The 14,043-nt window shown below is 43.2% G+C and overlaps 1 protein-coding gene across 1 annotated transcript in view; it reads right to left on the reverse strand.

Annotated features, from left to right (window-relative positions):
* The window catches only part of SNX29 (sorting nexin 29), a 566,576-nt gene that overhangs the window by 525,919 nt on the left and 26,614 nt on the right, over nucleotides 1-14,043 (reverse strand). Inside the window, exon 3 of the mRNA XM_082671124.1 lies at nucleotides 13,902-13,954. Within this exon, the coding sequence (XP_082527250.1) occupies nucleotides 13,902-13,954 (53 nt within the window). The remainder of the gene's footprint in view (nucleotides 1-13,901; nucleotides 13,955-14,043) is intronic.

Raw genomic sequence — 14,043 nt, forward strand, 5'->3', positions numbered from 1 at the left:
ACACATTCTCTTTGGCCCAGCAACCCAACCTGGAAATCTCTGCCAAAAAAAATCCTTAGTACATAAGAAAACATGCTCAAGGATGTCTGTTGTTTCACTGTCCATAGTAGTAAAAATTGGAAACAAAGTCAGTATTACTTCATAGGCAACTGTTGGTATATCTGCATCATGCAATATAATGCAGGCTTTTAAAAAGGATTTTTAGAACTCTAGCTTGGAAAGGTTTTGTCAGGGTAGTGCCAAGAGAGAAAATACAGATGCAGAACATTATATATAATTCAATTTTTGTAAGACAATGGCAATAAAACCTGCATGCATGTGTATGTATACACATGTATTTTAATTGTAAAAGATTAAATGAATGTGGAGAAACACACAGAACAAACGATTCTTGATCATTAACATAAGTTACCCAGAGGGAGGGAGAAGAGGATATGGTAGAGAAAAAAGAGGGGGAAAAAAACAGTTGACAAAGAACCAGAAAAAATGCAAGCTTGGTAACAGTGAAAACTCACAAGGCAGTAGTTTTCAAGATACTATCAGTGTGTGTAAAGCAACTATACTCCAATAAAAATTGATTAAAAAAAAAAAAGATACTGTTCATGTGAAGGCCTGAGGATGGCAGGCAGGCAAGTAAAATGAAGTCAAATGAATGTTCTACCAGAGGAACCAGAAATTAGAAAAATAACCAACTTCTAAACGGGTTAAATCATCATTTCTGACCATTTTTTAAAGTTACTAATATAAACACAGTGGCTGTCTTCTCTGGGGTGGACAGACCCTCCAGCTCTGGTCTAGACACAAACACCGCTTGGGATGCTTTTGGCAGATGAGGGGCTTCAAAGTCAGGAAGAGGAGATGGCAGCTGAGAAGGAATCAGCTGAAGAAGCTGGTAAATCAAAAGGAAAAAAGAGGATGGAGAAAAGTAAGAGCCCCTCGATGCAGAAGCGGTGAGGAAACGGTTAATGTGTATCAAGTCAGTGGCCAAGGTGGTCCAGTGGTTAAGACTCCAAGCTTCCACTGCAGGGGCACAGGTTCGATCCCTGGTTGGGGAACTAAGATCCCGCATGCTGCGCAGTGTGGTCAAAAAAAAAACAAAGTCAGTGGCCAAGGGATCTTCAAGTTTGGTCAGAGTCCATAGCCCAGGAGAAAGAAAACTCCACACCAAAAGCTTCCTTTAAACAAACAATAGAGTCACAGATGTAGAAAACAAACGTATGGTTATGGGTGGTGGGGAGGGATAAATTGGGAGATTGGGATTGACATACACACTACCATATATAAAACAGATAACTAATAAGGACCTACTGTATAGCATAGGGAACTCTATTCAATACTCTGTAATGACGTATATGGGAAAAGAATCTAAAAAACAGTGGATGTATCCATATGTGTAACTGATTCACTTTGCTGTACAGCAAAAACTAACACAACATTGTAAATCATCCACACTCCAGTTAAAAAAAACAAAAACAAATAAGATGCAGGCAACTCTGAAGGACAGATGTACCTCTGAAAAAGCAAAGGCCACTCATAATAAAATGTACAGCCTGTTACTAGAGCCAAAAATATAAAAATAAATAAAACAAACAAAATTTAAAACAATATACATTTGTTCTGATTTCTGGTCGTCTCTTAGAGCCAGAGCATTTATGTCTCATCCCCCATGTCAGTCAATCTTACCAAGCCTCAGTCCTAAGCCTTCCGTCCCTTCTCCCAATACCACCACCTCCACTCAGCTTCCTTGCCTACTGCACAGAGCCACGGCCTCTGGCTCCAACCCCAGGTCCCATCTCACCTGCCCATCCCCCTGGCATGCTGATCAGCAGCTATCCTCCTGAAATGCAAATCTGACAACGTCATATCTTTCTTACCACAGTTTACTATGGGTATATGGTACATGACATAATTTTAGGGGGACCATAAATGCACATTTTTAGGTTCATCATTTTACTATGTCAAGAAAAAAATAGAGGGCTTCCCTGGTGGCGCAGTGGTTGAGAGTCCGCCTGCTGATGCAGGGGACACGGGTTCGTGCCCCGGTCCGGGAAGATCCCACATGCCGCGGAGCGGCTGGGCCCGTGAGCCATGGCCGCTGAGCCTGGGCGTCCGGAGCCTGTGCTCCGCAACAGGAGAGGTCACAACAGTGAGAGGCCCGTGTACCAAAAAAAAAGAAAAAAATAGAAGTAGCCATCGATCTTTGATTTCACTGACGGCTTATGACAAGACCAGAGTAGACAAGGCCTTGAATTCCACCTCAAGCCAATCTCTGGGTCGGATGGTATACGGAAACGGCAAAATTGTGAGAAGAGTATACAAATAGCCATAGTTTAAGAAACAACACCCTAGTGGGTAAAGTTCAAACACTTGCCCGTGACAGCAAGCCAAGAACCTACTGACCTTCCAGCCCATCTCCCAACACGTACAGCACATCATCCATGGTTCCACTACTTTCTCACACACCCCTGCATCTTCACATTTGCTACTCCTGCTGCCTGGAAGTCCCATCCTGCCCATTTGACCACTAAAGACCCTGTACTCGCCTTTCACGTCTATACTATGTAATTAGTACCACAGGCCACCATGACTGTCTGCAATTTACATGTCCATTGCCCAGGCTCAATTCTGAGTTCCTTGAGAACAGCAATCATCTCATCCAGTTTGCAGCCCCAGTGCCAACCCAGTGACCGATAACCAAGTATCTGCTAAATGAAGGAATTAACGAGCAATCATTCCAGCCTTTAGTTTCCAAATTAGCCAAAACACTGGTATGTCTAGTCATGGGAAGAAAATGTATTGCGCTTACTAAGTTCTCATTGGGTGTATCAAGCAAATAATATTACGTCTAATTCTCACTTCAACCCTAGGAAGTGGGTACCACGATCGTCATCTAATTTTACAGATCGTGCAAGAGAGGCCTAGAGAAGCTGAGCAAGTCCTAAATTACACAGCTGGTAACTGGTGATTTGTGGACCGAGTGGGCATGAAGATAAGTACGCCTGACTCCAAAGCTCATACTTCATGCTCAAGGCCTCTCTCCACACCAGGACAGTGGTGATGCTGATGATGACCGTGCTTACATATGATTTCCTATGGGCCAAGCACTGCTCTCAGCAGCTATCAATATAAACAATATAAATATTAAAATGCACATGGAAATGTGCTCAGATTTGCTAAATGCCCTAGGGCTCCCCATTTGCTAAAAATTATCTTTTTCAAAGAGAAATCAATTCATTTGATCAATAAAGTAAAATGAAAGAATACGCAATATGGAATTATCTACCACAGAGTCTCAAAGTGGAAACCAAGTGCACAGGGCTGGGGAGATAAGAAATCCAATTAATGAACCCCAGGGCTTTTTGCCAGGATGAGAAGAATTAGAACATCCAGTCAACACCTCAAACCACTAAGAGGCTGGTGAGAAACCTGTGACAAACTGAAGATTAAAAAATCACGTGATGAAATCCAGAGACATTTAAAAGAGGAAAAGGAATGTCTGAAAAAGCCATTCAGTTTCATAAGCGTCCAGAGGAATACACAGGACAGTCTTCAACTGTTCTAAGAAACAACGTTAGGGAACAGCAAAGAGCAGCTGTTTGTTGTTTAGCTTCCTAAAAAGTTCAAAACTGTTTTGAATTCCTTAACAGGTAAAGAAAAATCACCAAAACAAAGCTCTCTTCCCTGGCATGTTTTGGAAGGAGAAGAAATTCTCCTCTCTGATTTCTTCTGACATAGTCACCTGAACGCGTAACAAAAATTTACAATTTCTAAATGAGGCAAATACCCAAAGCCAACTCACTGCCACCCATAATGGCAGAGTGTCAAGACACTTCACACAAAATTATAATGGCAGTAACACAAATGTCAAGACACTTCACACAAAATTATAATGGCAGTAACACAAATGTCAAGACACTTCACACAAAATTGTAATGGCAGTAACAACAGCTAACAATTTCTAGAAACTTACTAGCTGCCAGGCACTGTTCTAAGGGCTGCACGTGAACTAACTCACAACTCTAGGAAGTGAGTATTATCACTACTCTCCCCATTTACATACAAGAACACTGAGGCACAAGCAAGTCAGGAACTTGCCCGCAGTCCAACACGACCGGGAACTGGCAACACCAGGATTCAAACTCTGAGCTCCAAATCCCACGCTCACTCTGCTGCCCCACAGTTCGGGTTGCTCTTTCTAATTCAACGGGAAAACTCAGCATGTTCTGTAATTCCACATGGGAAGCAGCAGCATCTGTGGAGCACTAGCATATCTAGAGGTAACTTCCAGTGCCTGCTGGGCTCTTGGGCCATTCTTTCTAGAAGGCAAACTATTCAGAAGATACAAGACAGCCTCCCCACAGGGCAGACTGACTGATAGAATGAGGAATAATTTTAACGAAGCACAAGAACGGGTCGTCCTTAGGGGAAAACAAAGTAGGAGAACAAGGCCAACAGAATGGGACAAGGAGCCCATGCACTATGACTGCCACCACTTCCGCCAGTTTCTGAGGACAAAATCTGATGGGAAAAAACAGGCGCTGCCTGTCACTTCCCTTCCTGTCAGTGTTGTTTTATACTTCACGTGGGGGCTGTTGCATCTTGCCGGGTAATCTCGCAAGACCAAAACCAAACAAATCTCTCAGGCACGCAAGCACTCACACACCCAGGCAGGCACACTCACACACGAGCATACTCACATTTGGGATTTTCACAGAATAGTACTGTATATCACGTAGGCCCCCATACCCAACAGCTGCGGTCCAGCCCGCTTTTTCTTTCCTCAACGTCTGCTGTCCACAGACACCTCGGCCACTTCTGTCACTCGTGACGATATTTCTATTATTTACTTGTCTTGAGTCCGACTCACTTTTTCGACTTGTATAAACCTGTTTTAAAAGGAAAAACTCTATCGCAGCTGCAAATGTAAAGCCAACATTGTAGGCCCTCAACAGAGTAGCCCTAAAAGTAAATACCATCCAAATAAAGTATAAAATCCTGTCTCTGCTGCTGTCAGGGGAGGACTGTGCTTGAAACCTGTAAGCTCTGTTTACCGAGAGGCAGGGGGTGTTTGAGATACTGTTTTCAACTGTATGATATTACTATCCTGGTATGTCAAAAAATGATCAAATATTGGCAATTTAATTTAATTCAGCTTAATATTAATACCAAACCAAGTCTTTCCCCCAATATCACTGCAATTTAAAAGGAACTGAAAGGAGAATAACTGAGCCACTGGGCAATTGAAAAGAATGTAATGCTGTGATATTTAACACTTAAAATAATGTTAAGTACCTGCAATGACACAAATCTCTCATTTGGGGAAACTCTGTGCTGGGAAAACAAGAAGGGATGTGGTAGAGAGTGAGGACCAAGCTGGGAAAATATGCAGTCTGTGCTCAAGCCCCATTCCACAGCCTAAAGGTATTTTCAAACCACACAGAACTGTCATGGGAAAGATTATAATATGGCAGTGACAGGGATAACTGCTGTGCATTTGGCCACCCTATATTCACTCCACCTTCATAACAGCACCCAGATTTCATTTTGGAGGGTTATTTCTTCCTTACTGGACACTGTCTTGGGGGAATGATGATGAACCCAAGTAGACAACGTCGCACTATGTAAGTCAACAGGGTCCCAGGAAGCTCCATCAGCCAATCCTTCTGCTGGTGGCCAGGAGGCAGCCACATGACCTGAGACTGTTCACTCAGGTGCCTCCTCCCTGGAACGCCAACCTTGGGCAGAATGAGAGCGAGTCAGAAAACAGCTGGTGTCCACTCCTGCAGCAGGGCCTTAACTGGACCATTCCTGCTAGGAGACCATTTAGTGGACCCTGCTTCCAGGTTAGGAGACTTCCAAAGCTGCTTTGACTCCTTCCTGTTTCCAAACCTGACCTGTCATCAATTCCATGATGACAATATCCTCACAATATCCTCAACTGGAGTAAATTTCTGTTGCCTCTTACCAAAGAGCCCTGACAGATACACCAGTGCACCATCCTTTCCAAGGTTCCTACTGATATTCATCCAACCAGCTAGACTCACCAGCTGCAACCAGAAGCCAATCCCTCACAGTCCTGCCTAGAACTTTTCCTAAGATGGTAAATTTAAAATGGCATCCAGATTAGAAATGAAAAAGGAAAAGTAACAACTGATACTGCAGAAATACAAAGGATCATGAGAAATTACTACAGGCCACTCTATGCCAATAAAATGGACAACCTGGAAGAAATGGACAAATTCTTAGAAAGGCACAACCTTCCGAGACCAAACCAGGAAGAAATAGAAAATATAAACAGACCCATCACAAGCACTGAAATTGAGACTGTGATTAAAAATCTTCCAACAAACAAAAGCCCAGGACCAGATGGCTTCACCAGCGAATTCTATCAAACATTTAGAGAAGAGCTAACATCTATCCTTCTCAAATACAGCGAGGGAAGAACACTCCCAAACTCATTCTATGAGGCCCCCATCACCCTGATACCAAAACCACACAAGGATGTCACAAAGAAAGAAAACTACAGGCCAATATCACTGATGAGCATAGATGCAAAAATCTTCAACAGGTGGGGAGGATGGGAGGGAGGGAGACGCAACAGGGAAGACATATGGGAACATATGTTTATGTATGACTGATTCACTTTGTTATAAAGCAGAAACTAACACACCATTGTAAAGCAATTATACCCCAATAAAGATGTTAAAAAAAAAAAAAAAATCTTCAACAGGGCTTCCCTGGTGGCACAGTGGTTGGGAGTCCACCTGCCAATGCAGGGGACACGGGTTCGTGCCCCGGTCCGGGAAGATCCCACATGCCACGGAGTAGCTGGGCCCGTGAGCCATGGCTGCTGAGCCTGCGCGTCCGGAGCCTGTGCTCCACAACGGGAGAGGCCGCAACGGTGAGTGGCCCGCGTACCGCAAAAAAAAAAAAAAAATCTTCAACAAAATACTAGCAAACAGAATCCAACAGCACATTAAAAGGATCATACACCATGATCAAGTGGGGTTTATCCCAGGAATGCAAGGATTCTTCAGTATATGCAAATCAACCAGTGTGATATACCATATTAACAAATTGTAGGAGAAAAACCATATGATCATCTCAATAGATGCACAAAAAGCTTTCGACAAAATTCAACACCCATTTATGATGGGTAGGCATAGAAAGTAAGCAGAGAGGGAACTTACCTCAACATAATAAAGACCATATATGACAAACCCACAGCCAACATTGTTCTCAATGGTGAAAAACTGAAACCATTTCCTCTAAGATCAGGAACAAGACAAGGTTGCCCACTCTCACCACTATTATTCAACATAGTTTTGGAAGTTTTAGCCACAGCAATCAGAGAAGAAAAAGAAATAAAAGGAATCCAAATCAGAAAAGAAGTAAAGCTGTCATTGTTTGCAGATGACATGATACTATACATAGAGAATCCTAAAGATGCTACCAGAAAACTACTAGAGCTAATCAATGAATTTGGTAAAGTAGCAGGATACAAAATTAATGCACACAAATCTCTTGCATTCCTATACACTAATGATGAAAAATCTGAAAGAGAAATTAAGGAAACATTTACCACTGCAACAAAATCTGAAAGAGAAATTAAGGAAACATTTACCACTGCAACAAAAAGAATAAAATACCTAGAAATAAACCTACCTAAGGAGACAAAAGACCTGTATGCAGAAAACTATAAGACACTGATGAAAGAAATTAAAGATGATACAAACAGATGGAGAGATATACCATGTTCTTGGATTGGAAGAATCAACATTGTGAAAATGACTATACTAGCCAAAGCAATCTACAGATTCAATGCAATCCCTATCAAACTACCAATGGCATTTTTCACAGAACTAGAACAAAAAATTTCACAATTTGTATGGAAACACAAAAGACCCCCAATAGCCAAAGCAATCTTGAGAAACAAAAATGGAACTAGAGGAATCAGGCTCCCTGACTTCAAACTATACTACAAAGCTACAGTAATCAAGACAGTATGGTACTGGCACAAAAACAGAAATACAGATCAATGGAACAGGATAGAAAACCCAGGGATAAACCCACGCACATACGGTCACCTTATTTTTGATAAAGGAGGCAAGAATATACAATGGAGAAAAGACAGCTTCTTCAATAAGTGGTGCTTGGAAAACTGGACAGCTACATGTAAAAGAATGAAATTAGAAAATTCCCTAACACCATACACAAAAATAAACTCAAAATGGGCTTCCCTGGTGGCGCAGTGGTTGAGAGTCCGCCTGTCGATGCAGGAGACACGGGTTCGTGCCCCAGTCCGGGAAGATCCCACATGCCGCGGAGCGGCTGGGCCCGTGAGCCATGGCCGCTGAGCCAGACACTATAAAACTCTTAGAGGAAAACATAGGCAGAACACTCTATGACATAAATCACAGCAAGATCCTTTTTGACCCAACTCCTACAGAAATGGAAATAAAAATAAACAAATGAGACCTAATGAAACTTAAAAGCTTTTGCACAGCAAAGGAAACCATAAACAAGACCAAAAGACAACCCTCAGAATGGGAGAAAATATTTGCAAATGAAGCAACTGACAAAGGATTAATCTCCAAAATATACAAGCAGCTCATGCAGCTCAATAACAAAAAAACAAACAACCCAATCCAAAAATGGGCAGAAGACCTAAATAGACATTTCTCCAAAGAAGATATACAGATTGCCAACAAACACATGAAAGGATGCTCAACATCACTAATCATTAGAGAAATGCAAATCAAAACTACAATGAGGTATCACCTCACACCAGTTAGAATGGCCATCATCAAAAAATCTAGAAACAATAAATGCTGGAGAGGGTGTGGAGAAAAGGGAACCCTCTTGCACTGTTGGTGGGAATGTAAACTGATACAGCCACTATGGAGAACAGTATGGAGGTTCCTTAAAAAACTAAACATAGAATTACCATATGATCCAGCAATCCCTCCTGGGCATATACCCTGAGAAAACCATAATTCAAAAAGAGTCACGTACCACCATGTTCATTGCAGCTCTATTTACAATAGCCAGGACATGGAAGCAACCTAAGTGTCCATTGACAGATGAATGGATAAAGAAGATGTGGCACATATATGCAATGGAATATTACTCAGCCACAAAAAGAAATGAAATTGAGTTATTTGTAGTGAGGCGGATGGACCTAGAGGCTGTCACACAGCATGAAGTAAATCAGAAAGAGAAAAACAAATACCGTATGCTAACACATATATATGGAATCTAAAAAAAAAAAGGTTCTGAAGAACATAGGGGCCGGACAGGAATAAAGATGCAGACGTAGAGAATGGACTTGAGGACATGGGGAGGGGGAAGGTTAAGCTGGATGAAGTGAGAGAGTGGCATGGACTTATATACACTACCAAATGTAAAACAAATACCTAGTGGGAAGCAGCTGCATAGCACAGGGAGATCAGCTCCGTTCTCTGTGATCACCTAGAGTTGTGGGATAGGGAGGGTGGGAGGGAGACGCAAGAGGAAGGAGATATGGGAACATACGTATATATATAGCTGATTCACTTTGTTATAAAGCAGAAACTAACACACCATTGTAAAGGAATTATACTGCAATGAAGATGTTTAAAAAAAAAAAAGAAAGAAAAAGGATATAACTCAGGAACAGCCAGATGGAAGAAAGGTATGGGAAAAGAGCACAGAGCTTCCAGGCCCTCTCCCAGCACACCACTCTCCTCGCACTTCCAAGTATTCACCGACCCAGATGCTCTCTGAACCCCATCCTCCTGGGTTTTTATGGAAGCTTCATTATATAGGCTTGATTAAATCATTGACCATCAGCAACTGAACTCCATCTCCAGCCCCTCTCCCCTCCCTAGTGGTGGTGAGATGGGACTGAAAGTTCCAACCCTCTAATCACGTGGTTGGTTCTCCTGGCAACCAGCCTCCAACTTCTGGTGTTTTCCAGAAATCACTACATTAACATAACAAAAGACACCTTTCTGGCTATCACCACTTCAGAAATTCCAGGGGTTTTAGGAGGTCAGTACCAGGAATGGGGCAAAGAACAATCATGTGTATTTCTTATTATAAGTCACAGTATCACAGTAGACCTAATTCTTGGGCTTAGAAAAGTTAGTGATGCAGCTGGAAAGGGGAAGCGCCAGATTCAGGCCTTGAGAGCCCATGAACCTTCACACCAGCCTGCCCAGGGCATCTGACAGCCCCCTGGATATGGCCCTCGGCATCGCATGTTGTGATCACTGCCTCACTGGACTATCTTCCCAGGTGGACACGAAGCCACCTGAGGGGTAGAAATCTGTCTGAAATATTTGGAAAGCCCCAGTATCTGTGACACCAAGTAGTCTGTGACTAACTGTTAAACAAATGAGTAATCCACTAAGTACTTACTAAGCACTTACTATGTGTCAGGCGCTGTGGACGTAGTGTGAGCAAAACAGGCTTCTCTCCAGCTGGTCATCCAGTGGAGCAGACAGATGTAATCGATTCATCACACAGACGTGTTGTAATGAGAAACAGAGGTTTATAGAATCTAACAGTACAGAGCAGGGGTCAGCAAAATACAGCCTGAGGCCAAATCCAGGCCTTAACAGAAAGAGTTTGCCAGTCCATGGTACAGAGCAAGGAAAACAGGTCCAGATGGCCAGGGCTGGAGAGGAGTGTGGAGGATTCATATCAGGGGTCTGGAAGGTTCCCCTGAAAAATTACTGAAAGGCTTTAAGAACAAAAAACAAAAAAAAACAGAAAGGCCAGGGCAGGGTGGCAGGAGCAAAGAGCCAGGGGAGAGGTATGGGGCCCTCCAGGCTGCTAAGGGGGTGGGTCTTTTTCCCAAAGCAAAGAGAAGCCAGTGGAAGGTTTTCCATGGGGGAGTGACAGGTGGGAATCTGCGTTCTGCAGAACCCTCTCAATGCACAGGAGGCAGGACAAGAAGGAAGACGGTAGTGGGTCTACAGCAACTGTCCTGTGAGCCATGTGGTGACTGGGACAGGGCAATGGCTGCAGAGCTGGAGAGAAGCGAATGGATTTGAGATCCATTCTGGTGCCAGGCCGTTTGTCAGGGGTGAGGAGAGAGGTGACTCATCTTTCTTTTCAGACTTCACGACAGTTGTTTTAAAATATTCACTGACTTTCCCTCTTGAGGTTAAACTTTCTCACAGAATAAGGATGATGTGACCTTTCCTACGTGAAGGTGATGCCACCTTTAGCCAAACACATTGCAAGATGAGACCAAGACTCTGATATTGAGAAGGAACCCTCTAGGGGGGAGAAAACAAAAAAAATTTTTAAACCCAGCTTCAAAACCGATATAATCGCTAATGGTGATATAACATTGGAAGAATAGACTTTGGAGCCCAAGAAACTAGGGTCCAACCTCCAACTTCTAACATTCCCGAGATGACTCACCTAGGCTGTCTGACTTGCCCTCTCTGAGCCTCTGTTTTCCTATCTGTAAAGAATTACACCGCCGCTTCTCCTGAGGCTGCACTGAGACTAAGAGTCGACACAAACAAAGGGCAGCTGGAACAGTAAGAGACAGTAACTATCATTATCATTATTAAGCAGGATATTCCTTTTAGCCGGAAACCAGTTACCATGGAAGGAATTAACTTTGTTAATTCTACTATAAAACACAATAGTTTACATAATAAAAGTTGTAATAGTAAGCTCTATTATATAACAATATGTTAACCTAACATTCAGAAATGGGTTCTCTCTCTCAGGAAATGAAAAGAATAATTATGAAGAAAAGTGATAAAGAACTCCTGACTACATACACCCACACACGCACACACCCATACACACACACATGCACGCACATACTCGCACATACACACCTCCTGGTTCAGGAGATCTAGGATGGGCTACAGAATTGCATGATTAATTAATAAGCCTCTCATTCTCACACAGGTGGACCTTGGGTTCCAAAATGAGAACCCCTGTGCTGACGGAGGCCAGGCCCCATGGTAGGCTCTCAGCAAGAACTGAAGCAAAAATTCAGTTTAATGATCTAATGCCACAAACATACAGAGAACCTAATGTGTGATGGGCACAGAATGTCTGTGCAAAACACTGAGAAAGAAAAAAATAGAGAAGCTGCCCCTCTGCCCTCCAAGCTCACAACCTCTTTAAACACTTGACCAGGGACTTCCCCGGTGGTGCAGTAGTTAAGAATCTGCCTTCCAATGCAGGGGACTCGGGTTCGATCCCTGGTCGGGGAAATAAGATCCTACATGCCACGGGGCTTCCCTGGTGGTGCAGTGGTTAAGAATCTGCCTTTCAATGCAGGGGACTCGGGTTCAATCCCTGGTCGGGTAAATAAGATCCCACATGCCACGGGGCAACTAAGCCCACGTGCTGCAATTACTGAGCCCGCGCACCCTAGAGCCCGTGCGCCACAACTAGGTAGCCTGTGTGCCACAACTACTGAACCCATGCACCCTGGAGCCCACACACCACAACAAAGAGCTCACGCGCCACTATGAAAGCTCCCACATGCTGCAACGAAGATCCCACGTGCCGCAACGAAGATCCCACATGCTGCAACTAAGACCCGAGGCAGCCAAATAAATAAATAAATAAATATTTAAAAACTAAAAAACACTTGACCATGTGCGGTACAAAGCCACGCACACACTCAACCAGACAACGAATCTCCCTGAGCACCTTCTAGATGCTTCTAGGCACTGGGGATACACCCGCGAACAAGACAGCCAAACATCCCTGCCCGCTGTTATGGTATGGGCGACAGAAAGAAACAAAATTAAAAAGCATAGTGGACAGTTGTTAGTTGATGTTATGGAGAAAAACTGAGAAAGAAGAAGCAGAGAGTGTAAGGGTGGGGAATAGAACTGTAAATCTGCACCAGTTTCAAATAGTCCCCATAGCTCGATTAAAATGTAGCACTACACACGCTGCTCATGGCTGGTAAAGTGTCACAAAGAGAAAGGTTCTGGAAGGACAGAGAAGGGAACTGGCTGGGCTGGGTGGGTCAGGGTCAGAGGGTGGGGAACACCTGCAGTCTCCGGGATGAGGTGAATGCTGAGCAAGTGAGTTCCCTTCCCTCCCCTTCCTTTGCGGGAATGTTCCTCCTGCCCCTCCAAGGCTGCAGAGCATGAATTACCCCTGAACGACTTCACTGGGCATTTCCAGCAAATGCCTGTGTCTCTTACCTTTGCCAAAACATTTGCTTCTCCTCCTAGGCGGTGTTATAAGCTTATGCAGTCATGTCAGGTCATGAAGGGTCATGAAGGTCAATGTCCATTTTTAGGACTTTTTTTTTTAATTATAGAAGGGACACACGATCACAGTATAAAATATGAAAAAAATATCAGAAAGTATAAAGATTCCCAAGTCTTAACCTCAACATGACCTCTATTCACATTTTGGTATGTTTTTTGCCAGAGTTGTTGTTTAACATAGCAAGCATCACTCTGAATCCATATTAACTCTGTATCCTGCTCTTTTTATTTTTACTAAATACATTATTTTTAAATCACTACATTTGCATTTTTCTGCTTAAAACAAATTCTGTATGGACATCAACGTAATGGCTATGTAACACTCCATTCTACCGATGCACTGTAGTTTATTCACCATTTCCCAATTGTTGAGCATTCAGATTTCTGAGTTTTCATCATTATTAAATTACCGTGAAAATAACTTCATGCGGAAAGTCATTTCAAGGAATTCACTCAGAGTAGGTTCCTAGAAGGAGGATGACAGGAAGCTGGAAATACTTTAGACAAGCAGTCACTGCAGAGATGATCTACAGATCCCCCAAATGCAATCACTGCCCCACCTGGCTGCAGCGGCACAATATAGAAGCTGGTCAATCTCTGGCCACCTTTTTGGTCTTTGATGGTAAAGGGTTTCAGAAGCTGCATATTTACCTGCTGTCGGAATCTGAGGCGATCTCCTTTCTCCCTCCAAAGCGGATCTGGCACTGCACGGAAAAAGAAGCTGCTGAGATCAGCTGTTGGGATGGGACATACAAAACCTCCCCCACAGGCCTTCAGGGTCAAGGGGGACACA

This window comes from Grampus griseus, assembly GCF_964374135.1.
Source record: "Grampus griseus genome assembly, chromosome: 14".
NCBI classification, from domain to species: domain Eukaryota; kingdom Metazoa; phylum Chordata; class Mammalia; order Artiodactyla; family Delphinidae; genus Grampus; species Grampus griseus.